This window comes from Pyrgilauda ruficollis, unplaced genomic scaffold (genome assembly GCF_017590135.1).
Source record: "Pyrgilauda ruficollis isolate IOZ18807 unplaced genomic scaffold, ASM1759013v1 scaffold12, whole genome shotgun sequence".
Taxonomy (NCBI): Eukaryota; Metazoa; Chordata; class Aves; order Passeriformes; family Passeridae; genus Pyrgilauda; species Pyrgilauda ruficollis.
Window position 1 is genome coordinate 5414265 of NW_024510321.1, and position 16672 is coordinate 5430936.

A 16672-nucleotide genomic window follows, 5' to 3' on the forward strand; every position below is an offset into this window, starting at 1 on the left:
TCTTTCTACCATAACAAGAAATAAAAAAAGTGGCAACATCTTTTTTGATATGGAAGCTTTATACCTACAAATGAGCTTTGAAAGCTCATTATAAGAGAAAATCTGGCATGTATCTCCTGCTCCCAGTCCTCTCTTGGGGACTGTTTGTCTGTGTCCTTAACTAGATTGTTTTAAATTCTGTGATTTTAAAAATACAGCAATAGGAGTCATTATCATTGCAAGCCTGAAAATCAGGTTGGAGAAAACATAACAGATACAGGAACAGGAAAGTTCTTCCTCCACCAGGAGCTTTCCTCCTCCTGCTCCATCAGGAAAATTGTGTTTGAGAGTCATTGGCCCTAGATCTGATCAGAGAGGAGAGTCAGCAGCCTTTATCTCTGTGCAAAATGTCTTCTGAGGAGCTCTTTGCTTTCCCTGCACACAGCTGGGGGACCTCACACATCATGCTGTTCCAATCCCCCCACCACGTGTAGGGAATGCCTTTAGGACCTAGCAAAGAAAGCCAAAACTTTTTTCCCTTCACTGCTCACTAGCTCGATTTGAAGTCTAACAGAGTTCCACAATATGTAACAAAAACTACATTTTTAATTAAAAATACTACATTTTCTAATTAATATTGAGTGGCATTAGTCATGTTCTCCACCCCACAAGTGAATTTTCATTCCTTTGCCAGGGTTTTGCTGTGAACTTGCGTGCCCTCAGCACCTGTGGTCACAGCTCACTGCTGACTCACATCCATGTTTATTTTACCAAGCTGAAGGGCTGCACCTGATTTCCACCTTGGAAAGAAAATCTAAGGAGATTTTATACCAAAACCAAGAAAAATGTTCATACCAAAATAGACAAATTATATCTCCAACAGGAGAATATGCACAATCCAAGAGAAGAAAAGTCTTCTTTACAACTAAATTTATCATCTAATGCTGAAGAGGGTGATACCAATTTCCACCATATTTTTAAGCAATTTAGAATGAAAACTCAAAGCCCTAGGAATTCCTGAAGACATCACGTTTCATGCATGTTCCTTCTATGGGGTACATGCTTTATATATATATATATTTTAGAAATTTAAAAAAAAAATCCCTTTGTTTCTTGAATTCCATATGAATCTCAGAAAAATCTTGCTACAGCAAATTTGTTCTGCATGCTTATTTTTTCCTTTTGTTTTTTGTCCTTTTTTTGTCTTTTTTTACTTTGAGATTTGTAAAATTATAGGCCTGTAATTGAGCTTTATTTCCTGTTCTTGCATTTGGAATCAGGGCAGGTGAGGAACAACTCACTGGTAGTTTAAGCATTATTTTTTCATACTTCTAACATGTGTGCCTTTTTGCCCTTTTCTTTGCCAGTCATTTACCTTGAAATGAAATTATAGCAGTAGTTTATAAAATAAATATGCTTTTACATACATCAATATAATCTTTTTATATCTAATAATCAGCAGAGAATTGCCAGAGGAAAAAAAGAAGCTTTTAAAATTATAAAAAAAAAAAACAAAACGAAAAACCCTACAAGAATAATAAATGAGATCTAGAAACACGGCATGTTCATGTTCTGTATTTCAGGACTAATTGGGTTACTCAGAATATAATTGCCAGCGAAATTCATGTCACCTTCTGTGGAGATGCAAAGACAGAGGAAAAATTAGAGCCTATTAAAATTTGATAGTGGGAATGTGTTTGCTAAATGTACACCGAGTGCTGTTGCAGGAGAAGGAGGGAAGATGTGTTGAGTGGGAGGAAAAGGAGTAGCTGGGAACCACAAGCCAGCTCCCCTGGTCCCAGGAGGCTCCTGGGGGTGTTGGAGGGGGGTCCTGCAGCAGCAGGGAGGACCCCAGGTGTCTCAGCCCTGGTGCTGCACCCCCTGGGCACAGGCTCCATCCAATTTCCTGCTGCACCTCCCAGGAAAGGCGGCAGCCAAGGCCAAGTGTGTTTTGCATCACCTTGAAGATACCCCAATTTTCGGGAAATAAAAAAGCTTTCCCCTTGAAATCTCCTGGTTTGTTCTTTTTTTGGCGACATAAAGGAAAGGCAGGGCAGGAGAGTAAGAGGGCTTGGTTCCAAAATTTTTATTCTCTTCGTAGCTTCTATTTCATTCTTCCTAGGGGAACTTTGGGTTGCTGAGCCTGACCTCTTTCTCTCTTGCATGTCTAATCATTCAAAAAAAGAAACAAATCTGAAATAGAAAGAGCCTGAATGATCTGCATTCTCTGCAATTAAAAATACAGTGGAATATTCCCAGGAGCAAGTTTCTATTTATCTTGTTTTATTTTGTCCTTTCTCATTAAATTATATGCCAATTAAGTCCTCAGATCATGTTTCTTGACTTCTTACTAGCCTGCAGAATGCCACACATGCCAACTGAGCTGTTTAAATAATGGCAGATACTGGATCAGAGAAAATCTGTCAGAAGATCAGAATGCAAAAAAGCTCTCACTTCTGGCATCTCAAAAAAATGCTTCAGCTTTTCTCTGATCTCAGCCAAAGTCTTGACAAATTAAGTCTCACAAAGCTGTTGGAAGAATGGGGCCCTCTCCAGTGTGAGCTCCGGAGTCATTAGAAAGAGAGCCACTAATTTCAGTGCAAGAGGGAGCACATTCCCTAAATGTGGCTGCTAATAAAGGGCTCATTCCTCTCATTTGTCCTACAGCATGAGTCATCATTTGTGCCTCTACAGAATAAGTGAAAAACACTGGTAACTTGGAATAGCTGTGTGATATATCCACTATTTGTGGGTGTAAATGACTATGCAGAATGCCTATGGGAAAAATCCATCCTTTCCATGGTGCACCTGACAGCCCAAAGCCACACTTAGTATTCCATTTCATCAGCCTACTGACCTTCAGCAAGAAGCTTGGTGGCTTTTTAGTGAACAGACTGTACTATCCTCAGTTTGTGTGATATTTTCCAGCAATATGAAGCTGTGGGTGGCATGACAGGACTGCAAAAAAAGTGTTATTCTGTACCTTTGTCCTGTTCTGGGCATGCTTATCTGCACAAGAATCTTCACTCCTTGGATTTCTTCTCTTTTTCTGATCATGCCATCTATGACTCAACAGCTACCCACTTCTGATTTTGCCACCAAAAAATAAAAACCTTCTGTTAATTGATCTTATTGGAATATTTTACCAGTTTCATCATGTTCCATCCCATGTTCCAAGGCTCTGCCCACATGCTGAGAGCTCACAGAATGTTCCTGTGGTACGTTTGCCCCAACAGTATCTAAGAAAACGTTAATGGTGCCTGAGATCCTGAGCTCAGCTTCCTGAAACTTGTGTGGCTGACAGGCTTGGACCTGTCTTTTTTTCAAGAAAAGTAAGTGCAGTGTGAAGAGGTTTCCTTTGCTGTTTTTCTTGGCAGCAGAGACAAAATCAGGGAGTGCTTCAGGAGTGCTTCAGGGGCTGCCCAGTGCCTGTCTTTAACTGAGGTGCTCAAGGAATCCAATAAACCCAAAGCTTTCAGGAGGCTTTTATCTAAGTTATCCCAAAATGAGAACATCCAGGTTCAAAGTATTTGCATTAAGGACAAGCTAGAATTATCCTTGGGCCCTGCTGCCACAAGGAAAGAGGTAGCAGCAGACCTGCTCTAATAAAATGCAGTGAATATTTGTCTGCATTGACAGCACTAAATACAGTTCACAGGAGCTGTTAAGCTCCAATATCAAAAGCAGATGCACTTCTGTTGTGCTGCTGTTTTCTTTTTTTTTCAAAATCAGAATCTGTAACTGTCCTGACAGGTATTAATGGTAATGGTGACACATCAGATGCTGGGGAAGCAGTTTTGCACAACTTTAGAGGCAGCAGTTATCATTCTAAAAAATCTCTCTCATAGATCATAGTATTTATTCTTCCACAAAGAGAAATATTTCTTTTCTGGTTCTCCTGACCAGTCAGTCTATTATTGTTTACACAGTTTCTTTAAGTACCAAAAACATCCAAAAAGCAGATTGGGGTTGCTGGAAGTTTTGCATGTCCTTGCATTTATTGCAGCCCCACAAAAGGGTCTAAACAGGTTTTTCCTGCATTCATAGGCAATAAGCCTTTTTCAGTGTCAACTGTTTTTGGAGCAGGATCTCTTTTTCTTGTAGATTGTGCTGCAATCAAGTTTATAATTGGTTCTAAGGTAACAGAAGTTAAGTTTCACAGCAGGTGCAGAAGATGCAATAAGAAATCTCTATTTCAGGGAAATGCAAATGCCAGGGAAAAGAATGGAGTTATTCTTTCAGCCTCTTCCATGTTAGGGCTTTGCAGGTGCCTTCAAACAGTGAATGCTGATACTGGTAAACAGCTTAGTGTCATAAATATTAAAAAGTGCAATACAATTAAGTGAACCATTGAATTTTTTTAATATATAAAACATTTGAATGATAGATCCTGCTGCATATGACCAGAACCTACCCATCTCACTTATCTTTTTTTTTTTATGCTGTAGTACAATGTTTTTCCAACAAGGATATCTAGAGGCAAAAAAAAAACTGGTTAAGTGATGACACCTGGAGCTAAACTGGAGTGACTCCTCTAATTAGGAGTTTTTTCCCTGCCTGAATTTGTGCCTGTCATGCCAGCTTAGTTCCAGGCAGAAGGGCTGCACAGATATCAAGGGAAGAGGACCATTTTCACAGGAGGCACTGAATCATCTGCTGTTGTTCCTATTCCAGCAGGGCTTTGAAACTGCTCTGTGTATAATTGCTGTAGGTCTATTTGTCTCTACCATTCTTTCATAGATTTTTGCATCATTATTTTCAAGCTGTTGTTCCCTCACCTTTTCTTTTTTGCAATGACATCTGAATCAATATTTAGCTGTGGTCTACTGTATGTAATTATTCTGGCTTGCTTATCTTGCTAGTTGCAAAAAAATAAAAAATACTTCTGCCCTGTCTCCCTCTCACCCCCCCAACCTCAAAGTCTATGTAAGCTCTGTTTAAGCATAGTGAGGGATATTCAGATATGGTCCCTGCATTCTGGAAAAGCAAGATTTTCAGCATAATAATGTGCCATCTCCTCATCCCCTTCTTAAGCATCAGAATATGATTTTTTTAGGGAAATTTGAATTTTTTAGGGAAGTTAGATATATTGCATATATACTGAGCACTTGGACAGGTTTCTCCTTTCCCCTCTCCCCTCACTTTGTTCAAATAATTTCACTGGAAAAGTGTTCAGGTGTTTTTTGTTTTTGTTTTGTTTTGTTTTGTTTATTGGGGTTTTATTCCTCTGATGCTCTCTCTTTGGTTACAGTGGCAGCAGTGTCCTATTTTTAACTTTGCACATCCTTGTCATTCCTTTGTCACCCCTGGGCTTGGTGTTGGGTCCTTGTGCCCCAAAAGGAGGCTTTGGCACAGTCAGTGTTATGTGTTTTGCTGAGAAATGGTCACATCTCTTTTCCTCCCAGCACCCTTGATACTGCATCTTCATCAGGTGGCAAATAAGCAAGATATTTAGGATAACTGCAGGTGCTGCAATAAAATGTTACTGAATGAATGTGTAGGTAATTTTATTTAAAATAGAATGTTGCTCTTTTTGTGGCCATGAAATATTTCGGAGGACAAAATGAAATTTTCTGTTTGCCATAGAAGTTTCACCAATAAATCAGAAAGTAATTGCCCTTACACCCAAATATGACACATAGGATGATGCAGGCATTTCCCCTGGGGGTGAGACTGTGCCACAGGCTTCCTCTGTGATTTCTTATGTGTCACTTTGTTTTCTGGTGAAGTTACAGCAATAGATTCCTACCTTTAAATGGACTTTCAGAATTGATGCATTAAACGTCATTGACATTCACAGTCTGCATTAAGGAAACTGAGTGTGTTCTTACAAAAAAAATGCAAATATCCATGGTTTTGCTAGCTTAGAGGAACTCACCATCCTGTTCCTCTAGAAGGAAAGTACTGATTCTCTTCCTTTATACTGTTACCACATTTCCTCACCTGCTACTGTGCAATATTCCTAGCAGGGAAACACTCCAGTATTGGGTCAGTACCACTGGAAGTTATTCCCTCCCTTTACAGAAATTTCTTGAATTTCAATTGAGATTTATGAATATTGAACCACTCTTTTTTGTTAGGGACAGTTTTCATTTCAGAGATCTGACTGCCAAAATTGTCTTCTTGTCTGTGCACGAGCGCTCCTGGCATCTTACAAATCAGTGGTAGGTGGAGGATGTCCTTTGAAATATGTTCTTATGAAAAGTGTTGTTCTTGAAAACTGCTGTGAAAATATTGACCTTTTCTTTTAGATAGCTGCCTGAAAATACTGACCTTATCCTTTAGGCAGCAGGAGTCACTGCTGAGAGTGTGGTGAAGTTACAGGCATTGGGGTGCCACAAGCAGGACTGGGCAGTGCCACCCAAGGGGCCGTGGAGGGTCCCCCCTTGGCTTGTGGTGCTGGTCTCTCCTTCACCAGAGAGATGAGCAAACTTCATGGAAAATTCTGTTAGCTCTCCTCCTCACCTGCTGGAATAGGTGTTGAGTGTTTCTACAACCAAGCTTCTAATTAAAGAGGAATATTACAGTGGCCAGCTCACTGTCCAAGGTCAGATGTGTGCCTGGAGGAATCCTAAATCCCAATTGCCAGTTTCTTTGTGCTGACACAAATAATCTTTGTGCTCTTCTTGGTCAGGTGTTCTCTCCATAACACAATAAAGTATTTTAAATGGAACACTGTATCATCTCACATTAAATAATTTAATTTATAGTCATGCCCTACATAACCATCAGAGATATTAGGTTATAGAATACATGATAATCCATCAAGCAGAACTTAAAAGCAGAAGCAGAGTTCCATACTAAATGGTACACTTACTATTACATTCTTTTATATAACAAGGCAGTTATAAATTAAATAACCCCATTAGAATACAGGGCAATGAAATACAAGGAGACATGGCTCTTTCTCTTTGTTGAAGTGAAACAAACCCTCCTTTCTTCCCTGAAGAACAGAAAATAGGACAGCACATTTTTCTTGAAACACATTTTTAAATCTTCAGAAGTGTGGTAACTGTTTATTTGGCTGTACTTTGGCAGATTCTAGGTGTGATTAGAATCCATGCATGTTGTGCTCTAACCTGCTCACAGAATACAAATGGAAATGCATAGCATCTGTAACGATGCAATGTCAAAAATATAAAAAAACTTGTAAAAAATGGAGAAGAGTATTAATGCACTGAAGGACTTAAACTGGGAGAATCAAGAAGAAAAAAACCTCTTCTGTACCCAGTTTAAAAGGAAAAATTTTGGGAATGTGTCTCCATATCATAGAAATCTGCCATTACTTCTATAGTCCATTATGGGGGACTTTATCTCTAGTATTCATTTTGACAATTTTGGATTGTCCAGAAGCATTTAAACCCACAAGATCTTAAAAACTCTACTGATTTCCTAAGAGAGAATGCAAGGGGGATACTTCCAAGCAAGTTTCTGAATAGGCCAAAATCTGCTTTCCTGAATTCCAGGGCTTTATTCTTTTTCTGGCTATATTTTCTCTTGTGATCCTGAACTTCACCACCCCATGGTGTGTGCAGCATCATCTGCTCCCAGCTTTCACCTTGCCCTGTAATTTCTCCTGGTTTGAAAGTGTGAGGTCCAGCAGACCACCTCCATTCATCAGCTCCTTCATCCCCTGTGTCAGGACAAACGCCCTCCATGGACCTCCTGAGTTATTGTTCTTGATTTTTTGATCCTGCAGGAGACAAAGGTTAAGGTTCCCCATGAGGATCAGGGTATTTAAATGTGAGCCTTCTTCCATTTATATGAAGAAGGGCACATCTCCTTCTTCCTGACCAGAAAGCTGGCATCAGGTGCTCCCACTGCTCTTTTCCTTCCTCCACCCATACCCAGGTTACAAGGGGATCACCTGCCCCAGCAGAGGTCACCTCCAGACCTGGAGAGCCTCATCCTCTCTGGAGAACCCTTAAGACTCTGCTCTAGAGCTCTGGACACTGTTCACAGAGATAGGAAATGTTTCTTTATCTGAAGACATGAAGGAATGCTTTTTCCATTCTCTCTGACATTTTGGTCTCTTTGTTGATCGCATGTGATGAAAGCAAAATTAAGTTCTTAATGTTTCTTTTGCAAGGTATATTGGCAGTGTCCAAGCTCTGTGGCTAAAATCAGGAGATCTGCATGATTTACTAGGCGTGACTCTTGTGCACTTCCTTTTCCAAATATGCAATCAAGGCCACTGAAGGCAGGAGATTTTTTGCTTGACTTTTGTAGTGGTTCTGGTGGTTTCCTTTGCACAAACAGCTGCATTTATTTTCACTGCACTGATTTCTGTGCAGCTAAGCTCTTACACCACTGGAATCAGATGTTTTCAAGTCTTTCATCTCCAGTGATGAGTCAAGAATATTGGTTTAGATGTGTTTATGGATCAGCATGATTCTTACATGCATCAATCTTCACTTCTGTATTCTCTGGCTGTAGTGGTCCCCTGGGTTTTTTCAGCTTCTCTGTCCTGAATGTTTCCCTGCAGAATTATTTTAAATGGGTGTAGAACTCCCCTTGATGTAAACATTACCTTTGCCTATGTCTGGGCCAGGTAAATTTGAATTAAACTAAGCTTTATCTCTTTGTGGCATACCTTCAGAAACTGCTATTTCTTCTAAATCCCTGGTGTCTTAAGGAGTTATCTTCTTACTTTGAATTATAACAAATACAAACCCTGGTATGACAAACTGCAACTGTAGCCTTTTCTGTCAATTATTTATTAACATGGGATTCTCTGCAATGCTCTGATTGTGTGGAAGAGTTTAATTGTGGTCTTAATAATGACATTTTCATTTTGTGAAGAAAAAAAGTTGATTTAAAAATTCTTTATCTCACTCGTCCATCACAATTTTTATCTGTGTCTTTCCTAAATTATGAACATGAACCAATTGAAGGAGAGAATGAAAATATTTTGAAGTTTTTTGTCTTGTACCTTTTTTATCACCTGCTATTAAACTGTATTTAAATGGCAAGAAGAAAAGCCTAATTAAAACACTAGATCTTATTATGCAAACTCACTGGTGAGGAGCAGTTTATGGTTTTATTACCCTTTTTGAAGAACTGATTAGAGCTGGTGTTATCACATCATATGCATTAGGAAAAACACTAATGACAGAATACATTAATGACAGATATTTGAACATCAAAGTTTGCATTTTATGAGGCTCAAAAGAGGAAATTGACAGAGTATTCATTAAATAATGCATAATCAATCACCAACAAGCTTCAGAACTGATTTTGAATTGATCACACATTTTTCTGCTGAAGTGGATGTAAGAGCAGTAAGTGCAAAATGTCAAGACATTTCTGGTACAATCCGTGTCACACTTCCTTGGGATCACAAAATGAAAATACAATTATTGTTTCTGTTTCTGCTTCAGGATGGTACATGGATGAGGACAGGCCCAGACTAATTCTGGGTTGTACAGACAGGTTTTTACTCAAACAAACAGCAGGGAATCTCTCTCTCTTTGCACCTTTTCATGTCCACAGTGCTCAGCTTCCAGGTTTCACATGACAGCATAAAAACAAAACCAGCTAAGGGATCTCTCCAAAATATTTGGATGGAATTAGAGAGCACTAGAAATGGTGTAGAGAAGGGAAGGTCTTTCTGTATGTGCATTTCCAGGAAGGGTTTGATCACAATCAGAACTACTTGTGTCCATGATCTGACATTTCCAAACCACATTTACAAGCTGTGGCTCTGTTACAGACCTCAGCCAGCTACTTAGCATATAAATAAAGACATAATACTTTTCCACTTCCTGAACATATTGGTAGGATAAATCTGTGTGTTTTTCAGAGGCTTTCCAATCAATGTGACAAATAACACCATATAAATATGTAGATAGTTCATATACAGTTCAGCACAAACCATTCCTATCACTGAAACCCCAAAAAAATGGACAGGAGTCAGACTATTCTAAGGAAGTGTCTTATACTGAAAAGTTTTTTTAAAAAGTCCTTGACTAAAGGATCTTTAAATCCTCTTGTGGGATTATTGTGGTGGGTTGCCCACCAAGCTGCTCTATCACTCCCCCTCCCCAGTGGGCCTAGGGGAGAAAATTCTACGTAAAATCTCATAGGTGGAGCTAAGGACAGGGGGATCACTTGCCAGTTGCCATCGGGGCAAAAGAGACTCCTTTTGGGGAAATCAATTTGATAATTTGCTATTAATTGTAACAGAATTGTGAGAGTGAGAAATAAAACAAAAATAAATACACCATCCCTTCCTACCCCTCTTCATCCGCTAACCATGGTGTCTGCAAGGCTGTTTCTCTCACATTTTGTCACTCCTCTCACATGCCTACAAACCCAGCATTTTCACCCTTTTATAAATGCATTTTCACAGATGCACTAGCAGTGTCCCTGATGGGCTCAGCTTTGACCAGTAGCAGGTCTGTAAGTTTTCATAGATTTGTTTAGTGATTCTGCAAAATAAATACAAGTGTTTCTGAGAGGCGCAAAAAGTCTTAAAATTATTCTGTTTCTTTTTTTATTATTCAGTATGTGTTCTCAGGTAAACTGGCTTTCCAACAAAAGAGCAGAAAGAGAAAAAGTAAAGGTTTAATGTTAAAAACAAGAAACAATGAAATACATCATGTTGGTTGAGGAGAGAATAGTGTGTTTATTTGTAGTTCTATTTCACCACTCACTGTGTCTTCCTTTTTATGCCTGGTCTTTTTAAGCCTCAAAGGAAGATTGAACTGATTTTGAATTTAAAGCAGGGTTTTGTGGTTTAACCCCAGCCAGCAGCCAAGCCCCACACAGCTGATTGCTCCAGTGGGATCAGGGAGAGAACCAGAAGAGTAAAACCCAGAGCATTTGTGGGTGGAGATAAAGGCAGTTTAATAGGGGACGTGAAAGCTGTGCACACAAGCAAAGCAAAACAGGAATTAATTCCCTGTTTCCCATGGCTGGGCAGGTGTCCAGCCACCTCCAGAAGAGCAGGGCCCCATCACACCTGTCAGTGACTTGGGATGACAAACACCATCGCTCCAAAAGTTCCCCTCTTCCTTCTCCTTGCCCCACTTTATACACTGATCATGGTGCTCTGTGGTCTGGGATAACCCTTGGGTCACTTTGGGTCCCCTGTCCTGGCTGTGTCCCCTTCCATCTTCCCAGGCACCCCCAGCATCCTCGACAGCGTGGCAGCACAAAAAGCAGAAAATTCTGTGTAAGCCCTGCTCAGCAATAACAAAAATATCTCTGCATTATCAACACTGTGCTCAGCACAAATCTAAAACACAGCCACTGGGAAGAAAATTAACTCTACCCCAGCCAAACCATCACACAGTGCCAAGGAAAGGTTTGTGCCTGTCTGTAGATGAAGACCAGTTCTTGTTGATCAAACTCCCCATGTCAGAGTGACAACCTTTCCACGTTATCTCTTCCCTCACAGATAAATCCTGTGGGCTCACCTTGCAGTGTGGAAAGGTGCCTTTAAGGTGGAAGAAATATTTGCACTTCTCAATATGCTAATAACTTAAAGTAATAAGCACCCGGGCATTAACTTTATGAGAAATTTGAGTGACATTTTCCTTTTATTCTGTGTCTGTTCATTATATTGTAGAACTTACATCTTCCTTGTTTTTTTTTTCTGTAGAGTTAGCAATTTCTGCTTCTTCAACCTATGTATGGATGTTTCCATTCTTCTTCTTTCAGAATATCTTCTCTTTCCTCTGTGTTGAATTTGTCATGATGAAAAGGGACATGGTATTCAGCACAGGGCTCTTCCTGGCTTAGCACAGCTTGGTTTTCCATGCCAGTAGTTGTGTTCAGTGTTGGATTTTAAGGCACATGTATTGCAAGAATATCTGGCTTCAAGTCCTGCTCAAATATGCACACCAAAAGAGAAGACACCAGAAATTTGGGCTCTGCTCTTTAACTCCTGTACAGAGAAGCATAAAACTGAACTTGATCCCTTCTGTCATCATTTTAAATTTGTCTAGGAGAGCTATGCAAAGCTGGCATAAAGTCATGTAAAAGTGATGTCTGAACATAGTTTTACTATTTTTCTTTTCTTTTCTAATTTTCTTTTCTAAATTTCTTATCCTCTAATTAGCTGACAGGATTGATCATTTGATAGAAAGCACTGTTTTGATGCCATGAAACCAAAGCAGTAAAAATTGTTACACAGGTATTTCAAAATAACTTCAGATCTGTTTCTAACATGAGATGTGAGGTAATCCAAAGACATTTCTTTCTTGATGAATAACAGAAGTCCAAAATCTTTTTCTTAATTTATAAGATACATTACACGGAAATCTTCCTTGTGCTGCTTCAGTTATCTTTTATCTTGATTATGGTTGACATTTTTAGGGTACAAGGCACTGTAGTTAGGATGATAATTTTCAAATTTCCATGAGATGCTGCAGTTTGGCTCTGAATTGTATGGGAGGCAGTTTGAAGTCAGAGCACTATATTATTTTTCCACTGCAGCTACCAGATACCTCACACACCCTGATGAGTGCAATGAAGCTTTGAAAGATCAAACAGTCAAGATGGAAACAATGCAATATTTTAAAAAGGGGAAGTAGGAATAGGTTGTCAATCCACCTTCTTTATTTTTCCTGTAAACTCATAAAACATTGAATATAGTACAAAATATTGCAAGCCTTATTTTGCTGGAAGAATGTTGGCAAGGGAAGGGTTACATCACTTGAATAAATCCACTTGATTGTGTGCCTGTCATAGAAGAGCTCTTACCCAAGCACCCCTTAGCACATTTAGTACTCAGACACAGAGATTTGGATTTATTTGAACCCTGAATATCTTATTCTGCTTAGTCTTCACAATTTTTATGCACATTTAGACTTCAACAACCTCCCCATATGCAGATTAGCTAATACATAAAATTCTCTACTTGCAGTGCCTTGTCTGGCTGCTCTGATTACTAAAATTCAAGGTAGGAAAGGGCATGTAGTATCTTCTACAATGCATTTTTTACTTTCCAGATCTATTCATTGAATGCAGCTCTTCCTAGTTTAAAAGAGCAAACTACAGTTTCAGTAATAATTTTTACCTTTAGGCAAACCTGCTATAACTCCTGCCAAAATTAAATTAAGATCTATACTTTCTTCTGGAATCTTTCCAGCTCATCCTTGGGTGAAACATATACCGTAATAGGATGTGAAACAGAAGATGAAAGCAAATATTTTTTCCCAATTCTGTCTTTTCATAACATGAGAAATTGCTTTCTAGTATCATGGTAAAAATACATAACATTTATTCCAATATCTTCAAGTGTAGAAAAACCCATCTAAAAATGTCTACTAAATTATATTAGCAGCTTGCATTTCAGTATAAATAGCTTACTGATACCATCTTTTCAGTTTTAAAAGAGTTTAAAAATGTTTTAAAGACGGGGATGGGGAGCAGAATAAAGATCCCATGAGGTGAAAGGTCAGTGACCTGCCACATCCCACAGACACACACAAGTGTGTGGGACTGTGTAGGATCCATCAAAGGAGCAGCAGAAGAGCTCACTGAGCCACTGCCCCATCACTTACCAGCAGTCCTGGCTAACTGGGAGGGCCCAGGTGGCTGGAGGTCAGCAGATGTGATGCCTGTCTACAAAAAGAGCCAATGGTGAGAGGTTCAACAGGGCCAAGTCCTGCTTTTGGGTCACAGCAGCACCAGGCAGTGCTACAGGCTGGGGACAGAGTGGCTGGAAAGTGGCCCTGGGGGAAAGGACCTGGGGGTGCTGGTTGACAGCAGCTGAACACGAGCCAGGTGTGCCCAGGTGGCCAAGAAAGCCAAAGGCATCCTGGCCTGGATCAGAAATGGTGTGGCCAGCAGGACCAGGGCAGTGATTGTCCCCCTGTCCTGGGCACTGGTGAGGCTGCACCTAGAATCCTGTGCTCTGTTCCCTCACAACAAGACTTGGAGGTGCAGGATCATGTCCAGAGAAGGGCAGGGGAGCTGGGGAAGGGTCTGGAGCTCCAAACTTATGAGGAGTGGCTGAGGGAGCTGGGATTGTTTGGCTGGAGGAAAAAGAGCTCAGGGGGGTGATGCTTTGTGAAGGCTGACCTAGAACAGAGTTAAAGATGGAGTTAAAGAATAAAGCAGGGATTTATGAGGAGGCCTCAATGGATCCACCTCGGGCAGTACAAAAGCCCAGCCAGGGCCACACCCAAGATGAACCCAAAATGGTCACAAAATGGATGACTGGTCATGGGGTCTCTCCCTTTTATAAGTTCTGGTCAATTTGCATATTGGAGTTAATTGTCCAATTACAGCTTTAGCCCATGAAGTCCCATCCTTCTCTTTTTTTTCTCTCTTCATTCTGCCATTGTTTCTGCTCTTGGGCCTGAAATTTGGATCATTTTAATTTGGTCCCCAGCTAGAGAAGGAATTGTTTTGTCTACCTACTTTGTGAAGAGAGCTTACTATCCCCTAATATGAAGCTCAGAACTACACACTAAAGCAGTACATAATCTAAAAATATAAAAGCTAAAACCTGAGGCATCAGGGGACCTCATCACTCTCCACAATTACCTGAAAAGGAGGGTGTAGTGAGGGGGGATCAGTCTTTTTTCCCCAAGTAGCAAATGGTAAGACAAGAGGAAATGGCCTCAAGTTATGCCAGGGAGGTTTAGGTTGGATTCCAAGAGCAATTCCTTCACAGAAAGGGTTGTCAAGCATGGGAACAGGCTGCCCATGGCAGTGCTGGAGTCACCATCTCTGGGAGTATTTAAAAGATGTGTAGATGTGGCACTGGGGGACGTGCTCTAGTGATGGGCTTGGCAGTGCTGGGTTAATGCTGGGACTCAGTGCTCTTAGAATCAGAATGGTTTGGTTTGGAAGGGATTTTAAGGGTGTTTTACAACCAAGTGATTCTGTGATTCTGTGACTCTGCTTAGAGAAAGATGTGTTTCACTTCAGGGTGAGGGGACAGGAATTGTGCTGTCAGTGACAGAGGAACACATGATAAAGACTGATGCCATGGAACAATATTTTTATTATTGGCTGGCTAAAGCTTTACTTCCTGATCAGCATTTAAACACATGAATAAAGAGCTTGATTCACAGGAGCATTTCACAGCAGTAGCTCTAACAACTCTCAAAACCTAAGCAATGGAACTCTTCATCTCATGCCCTCTAACTGAACTGTTCAGTTTCTGAAATGAAGACAGGAATGAGAGAAATAAAGCTTATATCAAAGCACCAAGGCTTCAGTTTGTTGTAAATTCGCATCTTTCTATTAGCTGATGGCACTGGAAGCAAGCTGTTGAAATCCTTTTTTTTTGACAAAAGATGCCATAAAACTGTGATATGTGATTTTGTACTGCCAATTATTGTAAAAGCAAAATGCAACATTTTATGCTGGAGCCACTTCTTAATGCTGTTTTTCTCTTTCTTTTCTTTTCTTTTTTTTCCCCTTCAAATCAGATATTTATCTTTGAGAATAACATCTATTACTGTGCCCATGTGGGGAAACAAGCCATCCGAGTGGTCTCCACAGGAAAGGAAGGTGTTATTTTCAATGGGCTCAGCGACTGGCTGTATGAAGGTAGGACATGACATTTAGGCCAGCAGTTAGTTATGAGTTTAAGTTACACTCTAGAATTACAGACCTTGCTGGAATTGGGCATCCAGCATTGCATTTCTGGGCACTGATGGACCATGGAGCTGAAAACCTGCTATTCTAACACTTGTCTGATGTGCTGGACTGAAAATAATGTGAAATGGTGTAAGAATTCTGTTTTCAGGCTGTTTTCTTTCTCTTAGTCCAAAGGTAATAAATCACTGGGCTTTAATGAACAGAACTGCTTCATTATTTAATGGCACCTGCAATCACTCATGGACGTGCCAGTTTTCAAATCACAGAAAAGGACAGAAATGGGGAAGGAAAGGGTTCTATCTTAAAGAAGAAAGTGAGGAAACAATTTTACTTGATTAGCTGTTTTTCACAGAACTAGGTGGGCCTTGGAAGCTGCCCAGATCTTGCCACCTAAAAAAAATTCTAAAAGCAGACCCCAGTAATTGGCTTCTTTCCTGTGAAAAAGGGCCTGACAGGGTGGAGGGTCATCTCTGGAGCACTGTTCTCTTTGATCCTTTCAGCTGGCAAATGGCCATTTTGGTGTGTGTGAGCAGCTGCTTGAAAAGTGATTTCAACTGCTCGTTAGCTTGGGAGAGGATCCTCAACACCCCCAGTTCTCTTGGGCATTGTGGGCTTTTAAAGTAATATATCAGAAAAAAATTTTAAAACATAAACACACACATGTATATGTACATGTATATGTACATGTATATATGTATGTATGTGTATAACAGGTACTTATCATGCATCCCTCTCTCTGCTGCTGGCTGATGCTGCTGCCAGCAGCTCCTTCTCACAGGGATCCTGGCTTTTGGACCTGGCAGTGACTCCTTCCTGTGACACAGCTTCCCTCTAAAGTGACTCTTTCTCCTACAGGTCCCAGCATAGTCCCAAGGTTTTCTTACTTCTACAGAGAGAAAGTTTCCAGATACGTCTATTAACTGTGTCCCTTTGGCAGCTTCCAGTTCTCTTGAGGCTTAATAGAACCAGAAAAGATTACAAAATACCATTAGCTATTAATTGGTGTAAAAATAGGAATCACTACTTAAATTGGTCTGTAGCACAGCTAGACCGAGGCCCTTAGACTCAGAAATGAGGGAATTAAAAATGAATAAGTTTGTTTGCCCCTACTAAAGATGCTCATCCCATA

At 40.2% G+C, this 16672-nt stretch overlaps 1 protein-coding gene across 1 annotated transcript in view; it reads left to right on the forward strand.

The window, feature by feature from the left end:
* Nucleotides 1-16672, forward strand: part of DPP6 (dipeptidyl peptidase like 6) — a 395169-nt gene that overhangs the window by 300278 nt on the left and 78219 nt on the right. Inside the window, exon 8 of the mRNA XM_041487906.1 lies at nucleotides 15372-15492. Coding sequence (XP_041343840.1) covers nucleotides 15372-15492 — 121 coding nt within the window. The remainder of the gene's footprint in view (nucleotides 1-15371; nucleotides 15493-16672) is intronic.